General features: G+C 41.0%; 2 protein-coding genes across 4 annotated transcripts; one reads left to right on the top strand and one right to left on the bottom strand.

Moving 5' to 3' along the window:
• Positions 1–4,189: 4,189 nt before the first annotated feature.
• LOC9632206 lies at positions 4,190–7,359 on the bottom strand. The gene is made up of 4 exons (XM_002970225.2): positions 6,045–7,359; positions 5,917–5,987; positions 4,999–5,863; positions 4,190–4,926 (listed from the first exon to the last, which is right to left on the bottom strand). Exons 1-4 carry the CDS (start codon positions 7,267–7,269, stop codon positions 4,301–4,303), a joined length of 2,787 nt encoding a protein of 928 aa, XP_002970271.1. The 5' UTR covers positions 7,270–7,359; the 3' UTR covers positions 4,190–4,300.
• A 4-nt stretch (positions 7,360–7,363) lies between these two features.
• LOC9632205 (ubiquinone biosynthesis O-methyltransferase, mitochondrial) lies at positions 7,364–10,174 on the top strand. Of its 3 annotated transcripts, none has more exons than XM_002970457.2 (10): positions 7,364–7,581; positions 7,648–7,737; positions 7,979–8,057; positions 8,116–8,193; positions 8,250–8,298; positions 8,357–8,406; positions 8,501–8,650; positions 8,726–8,806; positions 8,869–9,005; positions 9,064–10,174. In XM_002970457.2, the coding sequence occupies exons 1-9, from the start codon at positions 7,391–7,393 to the stop codon at positions 8,974–8,976; spliced, it is 876 nt and encodes a 291-aa protein (XP_002970503.2). In that variant the 5' UTR covers positions 7,364–7,390; the 3' UTR covers positions 8,977–9,005; positions 9,064–10,174. The 3 variants fall into 3 exon arrangements, with proteins under 3 accessions (XP_002970503.2, XP_024530938.1, XP_024530939.1); XM_024675170.1 differs by having other exon boundaries at positions 8,726–8,818; XM_024675171.1 differs by having other exon boundaries at positions 7,498–7,581; positions 7,631–7,737; positions 8,726–8,818.
• Positions 10,175–10,339: the final 165 nt, after the last annotated feature.

Here is a 10,339-nt window from a genome sequence, read left to right as displayed (position 1 = left end):
GAACAATTTTTAAATGTATAGCCCAAAAAGTAGAGGGATAGAAGTACAGAGTGACATTAAAACAATTCTAAAGTATCCTATATTTCAATGCTAAGATGAATATGCAAAATAGACCTAAATGGAGTTTGGCATTATATTAACATACTAATGGCTTAATGTGAGGATATAAATACTCCACTAGCTAGCATGATATAGAGCTTGAGTTTAAACCCAAGCTAAACACAATGTAAAGATAAACATGCAAGTGGGGAGTTAAACTATACCTTAGATTAACCATTCATACTTAACCTATCCATTATCACTACTATACATTTGAAACTCTTTACACCCCCCACAATAACAAAGGGCATGATAGTGAGGGTGTTTGGTGAATATGGTAAGTTATAATATTGAGGAACTAGTGCTCAATACACAATGGTTTTTGTCACTAGCCAACGTAAGACATAATGAGATAGGAACTTCTTACCAAGCTAAGTATATTTAGCTAAGAATTCCATTCTTATGCTTATTTGGTCTATATACACTCAAATGCCCTATTAACTCTACTAGCATAAAAATGATTGATAAAGGGTCCAACAATATTAATCTTTTGTCATTGTGGTAATAAAAACTCACTAATAAATAATTTTCAATACCCACAATCAAATGTTTTACAATCCCCTAATATCTCTTCTTCAATCCTCACCAAGTGATTCTTTGATCACAATAGTACTTGCAACACTACTATTGAGTTAAGGCCCAAAAGCTTGTCCACTAAATTCCATTAATCTTTAAGACTTCCTCACCATATGAGCATACTTTTGATACTAAACAAGAAGAGTACACATTTGCCTTTCCACAATCAAGAACTTTGGAATGACATTTCAAAACATTGTAATTAATATGAGCTTTGTGGGTACTTTCCCTAGCTTCTAGACATGGGTAGAGTAAAGTTTTAATGAGACATACAAAATATCTAAGTAGATAGTGCCACCTACACTTGGATTGAGAGCATCAACTATTCAATATTCCAAAAGAGCTAGAATTGGCTCTTGAACACTTTATTAAATCACCCTATTTATCCATTTATATTCATTATAGTTTTGAACTCCTTAGTATTAATATCATTACCCACCACATAGGTATAATCTTCCTTAGTCTTCCTTCTTTGATTATTCCGCAAAAACTTACTAAATCCACCATGATTTGGAAGATGAGATTTAGGCTTTCACCCCATCCCTAGATATGTCTAGCCCTAAATATATTCAACTCTAGTTTTATGGTAGGGTGAGGTGGTCCTAAAATTGTTCTATTTCAAGTCCTTAGGTTTTAGGATTTTTGTCTCGAGAATTCTATATGTCACAACATTTATCATATGTTAGTGATTCTTTTGTCCCTTTCTAAAAAGTTGTTTATAAATTATTTTCATATTCATCCATCAAGTACTTCTTTAGGAGTTCTACTCTCGCTTTCAACTTTTTAAGTTGGAGCTTTTGGTTTAAACGTGTTACTCTTAATAGACTTTTATTTTGGGCAGTGCCACATAATGCACTTTTAACTCAACTTTGGGACTTAAGGATTTGTATTTTTTTTATAATGACACATCATCTACAGCCTTGAATGACAAACTCCTTAATTGATAATGGCATGGCATAATGGAAAAAGATAATGTAATGAAGATCAAAAGAAAAATAAATAAATAGACATCCTAGATCTAGTGAAAAGCTATAATAGCTCTAGAGAAGAAAAGAAAAATAATAGAGCAAAATCAAAAGTATAATTCTGAACACTAAGTAAAACACTACTAAAAAGCTTTATCTATATGGACAAATTGCAATATATATCACTTTCACTAATATGACTGCTTGGATATAAAAATAGGGATATAAATTAGGATTTGAAAACCATATATAACTAAATTCAATACTGAATGGACATTCATATGCTATAATATTATAAATAATGCATTGCCTATATACATATATGTATTTATAGATCTTATAAAACTATATTAAAATAAAAGTTTTTCTAATTTAGTGATATTAATAATTCTTTATGGTGTACTTGATAAATTAGAACTCCAGTAAATAATATTTCACACTGACAGTGTTTACCAGAAAATATTATTAATTAATAATTTTCTGAATAATAAGTTTTATTTATTTATTTAAACTAATATAAATATTCTATATTAAACTGATATCGAGTTTTTTATGTTGCATCTGCACCTATATCACTTCATAGTGATTTTCAATTAAAAAATTTATTTTCTATCAAATTAAATTTGACTCTTTTACTTTATTGTTTAAAATGACCAACTCTTTATTTACTACAAAGTATACCTGTAGATATTGGTACCAAAAAATCCATATAATCTAATGGATGTGATTCAATTACCCTCTAATTTCCTAGTATAGCCATAAAAACTTTCAATCATTATTTATTTAATATATTATTTTTTCAAATTCATTACTAAATTCTTGAAGAATATATTTATTAGCAAGAACAAAAAATAAAAAACATAATTGAGTTTGATATTAAAATATTATTAAATGATCAAAATCCTTTTTGTAGTGCTTGCATTACTCAGTTATTTAGTCATTTTATAAGTTATTGACAAATTTATAGTTTGATAGTGGCATGTATGTTAGCAAATGATGCAAAAGTTGTATTTTTAGTGTAATAAGAACTTAAATAATTGTAACAAGTAGTAGCAACACAGCTCAAGTTAACTTCATTTAAGATGTGATTGAGTGCTTTCTCTAGTCCAAAATCTATTCATAGTGGCTGACTAAGTGTGATAAGCTAACCAACTATAAAGAGTGAAAGATTGTATGACTCTAGAAAGCTCTAATTATGGATTAGTGGCTAGAATTTCATAAAAAAAATTTAGATTTAAGATATTCTTACATTAGCCCTAACCCTAAGAACAAGATTCTGATTCCAAGATTATTCCAGAAGATCCTCTGGGTGATTGTCTTTGTTCTGACTACAAAATAATTTCAAAGTTTATTCAAGAATATCTTAAAGAATTACCTTTCAAAAAAGTTAAGGATCAAAAAAGCCAAGATGTGGTTAATTTTATGACTAATGCCTAAGATTACCTGGGTATAAGATTTAATAAAAGACAGTAAGGCTGATGTGTTTAATCTTGTTATTAGTATTTATTTGTAAAGTATAATCTATAAATTATGATATATTATATTATATATTTGAATATTTTATCTACTATTTTAATTATTAATTATATAATAATATTTTTATTACCATTAATAAAAATTTTTTAGTATTACAAATCATGTACATAAAATATCATTTGTAGTACTTAAAGCCCACCAAACATCATTAGGTGCTTTTAATTTGTATGAGACCAAATCACAATCATTTTGTAAAGTTATATATGTAAAAATAAAACATTTAGGATTTTCACAATATTTTCCTATAGACCATAAAACTTCCCATTTTCTTGTATAAATTACTAAGTTACCATCTTTCTGAAGTATTAATTTACAGAAACCATCAAGTTTAAATACTAATGTTTCCCATATTTTTTTTAGTCCAGAATAAAGAACCAAATTACAATTATACTGCAAAAGTAAAATGTTTTTTTTATTTGGTGATATTAAAAAATGGTCTGTGTAAAGTACTTGATAAATTGGAAATCCACTATCAAGTGTACTCAATGATGTTTGGCAATTTCCACTTGAAAGAATACCATTTATGAATCTCTTTTTAAATAATGATTTGGACTTTTTATTCCATACCACTACAGCATATTGTATTTCATATAGAGATCCAGTTATTCGTACTGCATCTGCACCTTCCGTAGCCATCCTTCCATGGTAATTTTCAATTATAAGATTTATTTGACGTTTCATATTTGACCCTTTTACTTCATCATTTGGATTTGAACATCTACCAGCAGATCCTTTTATTCGCCTTATTGCCACGCAAACTGCACCTCTAGAAACAGTTACTAATTTAAAATCTACAAAATCAGGTGGATATAATTCATTGCCAATTAACCTTCTAGTAAGCTCGTAAAACCCTTGATTCATTATATTGTTAATATCTTGTTCATTTAAATTATGATCCTCATCATTATTTCCCCATATAATTGAGACTTGAAGACTAGATTGTATTAGTAAGAAAACACAAAATGTAAAGAACATAATTTATTCACATAGTTAAAGAGTACACTTCTTAAATAGAATAGAATTATGTAATAATTTATTCATTCGATAAAGCATACCATGTTTCCGTAATTATACAAGTGGCTTCGAGAGCGTGGCTTGCAACACAACTCCCAAAGTGTTCTGAATCAATGAAACGTTTTGGGTGGTGGTGGTCTATCCAGGCTGTCGAATGCTTGTAGCTTTTGTTTGAGAGCTCTCACATTGTATAGCACCAGCGCTCTCTCGGTGGGATTGAAGCCCGACGCCATAGCCAGGAGCCTGCGAAGCTCGGTTTTAACTTCACTGCACAGTGCCGAGAGCTCGCGGCTGCCACCGGTAGTGTTGTTGTTATTACTGTTGCTGTTGCTACCATCGTGTCCACACAGCTCCATGGAATCCTCCGCCGCAACAAAGTGGTGGAGATCGAGAGGAGTGTCGTCGCTTGTGTGCTGGAGAGAGAACACGTCCGGGCTGTCGAGCGGCGGCGCGAGCGCGCACAGATGCGGGAAGTACTTCTCGATGATGAGCCTCATGCCTTGGACGTGCTTGCAGACCGGGGCTAGCTCGTAGCAGTCGCACGAGGAGCTTTGCATCGCCAGCGAGTGGATGGTGTCCGGGATGATCTCGCTGCGCATCCGGAACTGGAGAGAGACTTCGTCGTCCACTTCCACCATGCTCACGTCCGATTCGTAGAGCTCCAGTATGTAGTCGCCGCCGATGAGTTTCTTTTGAGGCTTCGTGCCGACTTGAGAGCAAAGCTTTCCCGAGTCGACTGTCAAAGAAAAAACAAAAACATCACTCAAGAGAAATGCAAAAGAGAAGTTCTGGAATGACTAGAACTTACGTGCTGTTTGCTTTTGCTTGTAGTGCTCCACTAGAACTTCGCCATGGCGACCACTGGATGATCCAACCAGCGCAGCTAGTAGTCCCAGGATATTGCACTTGCTCCGGCCCCTCAGGAGAGTGTACTTTATGTAGCTCCAGACTCTCTCGGCGAAGTTCGTCGTCTCGATCTCCCCGTGCTCGGACATCCTTCCAAACTTTGGCCACATTCTTCTCCACACGCAGCCGTGTCCGCTCCACTTGAGATTTACGTGCTCGCACAGCGTTGGCTGGTCTTTGAACTTCTCTTTGAACGAATGGATCAGGAGGTCGAAACTGTTCTCCGTGGTTGCCAGCATCATCTGGTTGAGCGCCTGGTATACTTCTCTTCGCTGCGTGGGAAGAGCTTCGAGCATTAGACTCTCCATCCACTCGCGTCGGACTTGAGACCAGCACAGAAGTACGTGGCTCGCGACCTGTTCACCCCCGAGAATGTTGTTTCTCCAGCAAAATGGATCCTTGCTCACCGCTGCTTGCACCGCTCGAAACTCGGCCAGTGACTTTTCGATGACAATCGCGGACGGTCTGACATGTCCCAGCCACTTGAAAACCTCTTGGAGTGTGATCTTCAGTGCTACACTCTCGTCGGTGTCCGAGGAACACAGCATCATCCATATGGGAAGCTCGTCTCCTGCCTGGTTTGGAACTATACCCGCGTAGAGAGACAGACCAAACTGGTTGCCTCTGAGAAGCCGACTTACCACCCACGAGCTGCCCACCGAGAATCTCTTGGCACAGTCCCTCATCCAAGGATCCTGGAGCACAAGCAAAAATGGTCGCTTGTCCTCGTCCGGATGGTTGGGCGCATAAGGCTGGTAAAAGATCACCTGAAAGAAGAAAGTTTCTTAACCAAGTTCTCCTCAAAACAGTTGAGAGTCACCTTTCCTTGCGTTTGAAGCCGCTGTGCTTCCATATGTAACGCAGACCAATCGTCCTCACCAATGGATTCGACTAAACCACAGAAACACACCTTCGTAAGAGAAGAAAAGAAGGCTGGAAAGCTCTAACCTCTTGACTTGATCCTGTACGCGAGCTGCTCAACATCCTTGGAAAGAAGAAAAAACCGGTAACTGGCCTGCTCGCCTTCACTGGCCTGGAAGTAGAGGAACGGAGCTCTGCTCGCGGAAGCTTTCACCAAAGCCTGCACGTTCCCCGCATTGTCGTAGAGATCATGCTCACAGTACCTTATAGCCGACGGATGTGGCGGCAAAGAGAGCAAGTTCTCTTTCGTCCCCGGACGATGGCCGTCATGAAACGGAGAGAGCAAGATGTGAGCGAGTGCTTCGTCTCTCACAACTGTAGTCCCCTCGCCAGCCTGGATTGGTATCACCACCCTGATCCGAAATGGACACCCGATACGGCATGACTTCCTATCCCGGACCTTCGCATCCTTCGTTTCACCACCTCCTCCCAAAACTTTGTTGCCACGACCACGCTTGGAACGACCACGGTGACAAACGTAGTCCTTCACCTCGGAGTTCCTCGACACCTTGTCAGCTCGATCGATCCGGAGGAGAACTTTGTACTTGACAGCAATCTCCTCCATGGCTCGCGGGAGATCCCTGGTCGCCACCGTCATCCTCTGCGAGAACTTGTGCTCCTCCTTCTTCTTCCGCTCTGGAACCCGCGAGAAGTCACAGCCGGGGCAAGCGTAGACGCTCTCCTGGATGAAAGCGTCGAGGATCCCATACCGCCGAGTGTTTGTGCACCACTGCTGCTGGATCCTCTTGAAAGTTTGCTTCCATCCCAAGTGCTGACCATCTTCTTCTTCTACGTGAGCTCGCTGGAAGATCTCCCCCCACTGCTCGCGATATGGGATTCTAAGCGAAGTGTTGTCTTTGTGATAGAGATGCTCCTCTCCATCCACTGCCACCACCGCTACCAGCCTTTCCTGGATATCCTTCCACCGCGATCGCACTGCGGACTCCTGGCTTTGCTTTCCAAGGCTGTTCTTGAGGACTCGCAGCGGGATATCGGGATCGGCAGCACAGATCTCTTCAAAGGAAGGAGCTCTGGAAGTGAGGATCGACTGCGCCATGAGGTGATGGCCAGCGCGATTGAATGCGAAGTACTTGGATGTGGAGCTGTAGAAATCAGTAGCGTCCAGTGGCTTGCTTGGAGCAGCCGGATCCTCAAACTCGAGCTCTTGGTGATGATCCGAGTGAAATATCCTGTCATCGTCGTCCTGTGCCTGGAAATCGTATACGGCTTCCTCATCGCTGTCGTCTTCCATGGTAAATCGCGCGCGATCGCCACGATTTTGCTGGAAATGCGTACCTTCGCTATCGATCGATCCGAGAAGCTACATTGCTAGGGTTCTAGCGAAATTATAGATTTTAGGGTTCATATTTTCTATGGCGCTAGCGCTGAGGAGGCTCTCGAGACTTAGGCACTTCTCGACGCAGGTAAATCTTCGAAGCAATCCAGACGCTCGCGATCACGGCCCTACGGCTGGGAAATATCGTGGCGATCGTGGGAGTTCTAGCACGAAGAGCTCTGTTGATGCGCAAGAATCCGCCAAATTCGCTGCTCTTTCTGGAACATGGTGAGTTCTTCGCTTAGAAGGTCTAGAGATTTTTCTCTTTCTTTTGAAGATCGTTCTTTCTTCTAGGTGGGACGAGCTTGGACCGTTTAAACCTTTGCACGCCATGAATCCCGTCAGGCTCTTGTTCCTTCGCTCGGGGATGTGCCGGCATTTTAAGTACGTTTCTTCGTTCTTCTCTATTCTTGAAGTTCTTTCTCTCTTCTCTGTTCTCGATGTTCTTTTTTTCTCATTCCTTTCGAGTTTGTTTTTCTTTCTTTCTTCGATTCTTCTAAAAGGTTTGCTCTGTTCTTGAAGTTCTTTTTCTCTTCTATTGATTTTCTCTTCCCGAAGTTCTATTTTTCTATTCCTTTCGAGTTTGTTCTTCTTTCTTCCGTTCTTATAAAAGGTTTTTAATCAGGAAGGATCCCATTTCTCCGCGGCCTTTGGATGGCTTGACGATCTTAGATGTAGGATGTGGTGGCGGGCTTCTGTGCGAAGTAAGTCTTTAGTATAACGGGAAAACACCGTTGCTTATACTCACTGGGAGTTTTCTAGCCTTTAGCACGAATGGGTGCTCACGTGACTGGAATCGACGCCGTGGAAGAGAACATCGAAGTTGCAAAGCTACACGCCGTGAGTTGATTCCATACGGATTTGATTAGCTGTGTTTCATTTTTTCTCTTTCTTAGGCAAAGGATCCTTTGACTGCTACGATTGTGTACCAGCATACCACAGCAGGTTCTTCATTGCAGCATGAGTCCATCCTGTTTGATAATTGATTTTCTGAAACTTGCAGAGCAGCTCGTACAGGAGAAGCAGCAATTTGATATTGTCGCCGCTCTTGAGGTACGCAAAACGATGAGTCTTGAATTATTTATCTTCTGGATCACGTTGTCCTGATCATTTGGAATTTAAATCTCATGTTACGGCATTTATGCAGGTCATAGAGCATGTCGCTGATCCAATGGACTTCCTCCAGTCCCTGTCGTTGCTGACCAAGCAGGATGGTGCCGTAGTTATTTCCACGCTCAATCGATCACCTACATCATATAGCCTTGCAATTTTCGCAGCGGAATACATACTGGGCTGGGTATTGTTTTGTGATTTTTCTGTAGAAAAGCTGTTACAACTTACGTTTTCTGCTCCTATTGCGTAACCTCTGCAGCTCCCGAAAGGGACCCATGATTGGTCTAAGTTTCTGACCCCAGAGGAGGTTGCGTTACTTATGGAACGTGCGTCGCTAACTGTACGAGCTCTGGTTAATCTTGTTTTCCAACTTGTACGCTCCTGACACTACCAAACTTGCAGCTCGAGGAGATGACAGGCATGTTCTACGACCCGCTGAAGCAAACCTGGCGTTTAGCCGATGACTTGAGCGTCAATTACATAGCCTGGGCTGCCAAGCGAGGAGAATGATCGATGGAGCCGACGCGCCGCTCGTTTGCGTAAGTCAGTTGTTCTACTTTCCTGGGCTGGCTCTTGCTGACTGGAGCTTTGAGACAGGACGCCTTGCTGTTCTGAACAAGCTAGAAACACATAGTTCGAGGGAAAAAGTCAAAAAGAAATTACTCCGGGACGCGGGAAAAGCCGAATGCTTGACATATGAGTGGCCAACAAAGACTACAGATCTGTCGGGGGAAACTTTGAGTCACCAGTAGCAGGAAACGTGGCTTTAGGTGGAACTCTACTGTTAAAAGCGCGCGCACGCAGGACATCATGCTACCCATTGGTAGAAGTGGCGGAAGTTGGCATCGCTTTTGACGGATCTGGTGGGGTTGAGAAAAAGGTTCCCGCTCTTAAACAGGTGAAAGTATCGAGAATTCGCTGGTGGGATATTGAGCTTGGACATTAGTGCAGCCTGGATTTTTTGTTCCAGGCAGATCTTCGGGGGCTTGGAAAATGGTGGAGCAGTCTAGAAAAAGTAACAGGGGGGGAAAAAGCTTGTGAAGCAAAACAGGAGATTTGTGTCAGGAATGGAAGTATGCCCCGTGTGCATGCACGTAGAATCTTCATGGGTACCGGGTGGGCTTTGTCGGTGCGGCTCTGGAGAGAAAGAAACGCTTAGTTTATGGACTGGCTGTCTGGGCTGGGAAGGAAGGCGAGATCCATCTTCGACGTGAAAGATTCGTTCGAGTAGTTTCTGGAAGAGAAAAAAGAAGCGAAGGCAAACCAGGAAGATCGAGAGCTGGGGGTGTCTGGATCGACTGCCAGGAATCGATGAGAAAGCACTTGATAGGATGGATTGATAGATTTTGGGATACACTGTCCATCCTATCAAAAATCAGATAGAGTACGTGAGGAGGAGCGTTTGTCAGGCACTGTCAATCCTTTCAGTCACCAAACAGGGGCTCGCTCACACAGCTTTGCGTACCACAGCGTACGAGCGAGATTCTCTGTGGAGAAATCATCGATTTTTTGGTCCAATTGACAAGCTCTGTGAGTCAGGCGATCTCTCTCACTTTTTTTTTTTCTCTCTTGCTTTCTTTCCCAACAGCTGCAGAGAGAAAACCACCAAGAGGAACACCAGAAATCAATAATGGTGTGCCTAGATTCTTTCTCTCAATGTTCTCTCTTCTTTTTTTTTTTCCTAAGATCAACCAATCGATCGAAAGGATATTTCCTCTTTGCTTATAAAACTTGAGGTCTTTCGTTGGCTGTTCGTCAATTCTTCCCGCCGCATGATCAACTGTACGGAATTCTCCCGGTGTCCCCGGCCGACCCGACAGCCGCTGGCCCCTTGTCGGCTATGTCGCGACAGAAACTTAAAATCGTCTGGCCA

This window comes from Selaginella moellendorffii, unplaced genomic scaffold, assembly GCF_000143415.4.
Source record: "Selaginella moellendorffii unplaced genomic scaffold, v1.0 SELMOscaffold_14, whole genome shotgun sequence".
Taxonomy (NCBI): Eukaryota; Viridiplantae; Streptophyta; class Lycopodiopsida; order Selaginellales; family Selaginellaceae; genus Selaginella; species Selaginella moellendorffii.
The sequence above is the reverse complement of the archived record's forward strand: the minus strand, read 5'-3'. Positions and strand labels throughout refer to the sequence as shown.

Coding starts and splice junctions, on each gene's coding strand:
- LOC9632206 (XM_002970225.2), bottom strand. CDS start 7,269: ATGGAAGACGACAGCGATGAGGAAGCCGTATACGATTTCCAGGCACAG. Junction 5,988..6,044: donor GTACAGGATCAAGTCAAGAG/GTTAGAGCTTTC, acceptor TCTGTGGTTTAG/TCGAATCCATTGGTGAGGAC. Junction 5,864..5,916: donor GGCTTCAAACGCAAGGAAAG/GTGACTCTCAAC, acceptor TTCTTCTTTCAG/GTGATCTTTTACCAGCCTTA.
- LOC9632205 (XM_024675170.1), top strand. CDS start 7,391: ATGGCGCTAGCGCTGAGGAGGCTCTCGAGACTTAGGCACTTCTCGACG. Junction 8,194..8,249: donor AAGTTGCAAAGCTACACGCC/GTGAGTTGATTC, acceptor TCTCTTTCTTAG/GCAAAGGATCCTTTGACTGC. Junction 8,407..8,500: donor ATATTGTCGCCGCTCTTGAG/GTACGCAAAACG, acceptor GCATTTATGCAG/GTCATAGAGCATGTCGCTGA.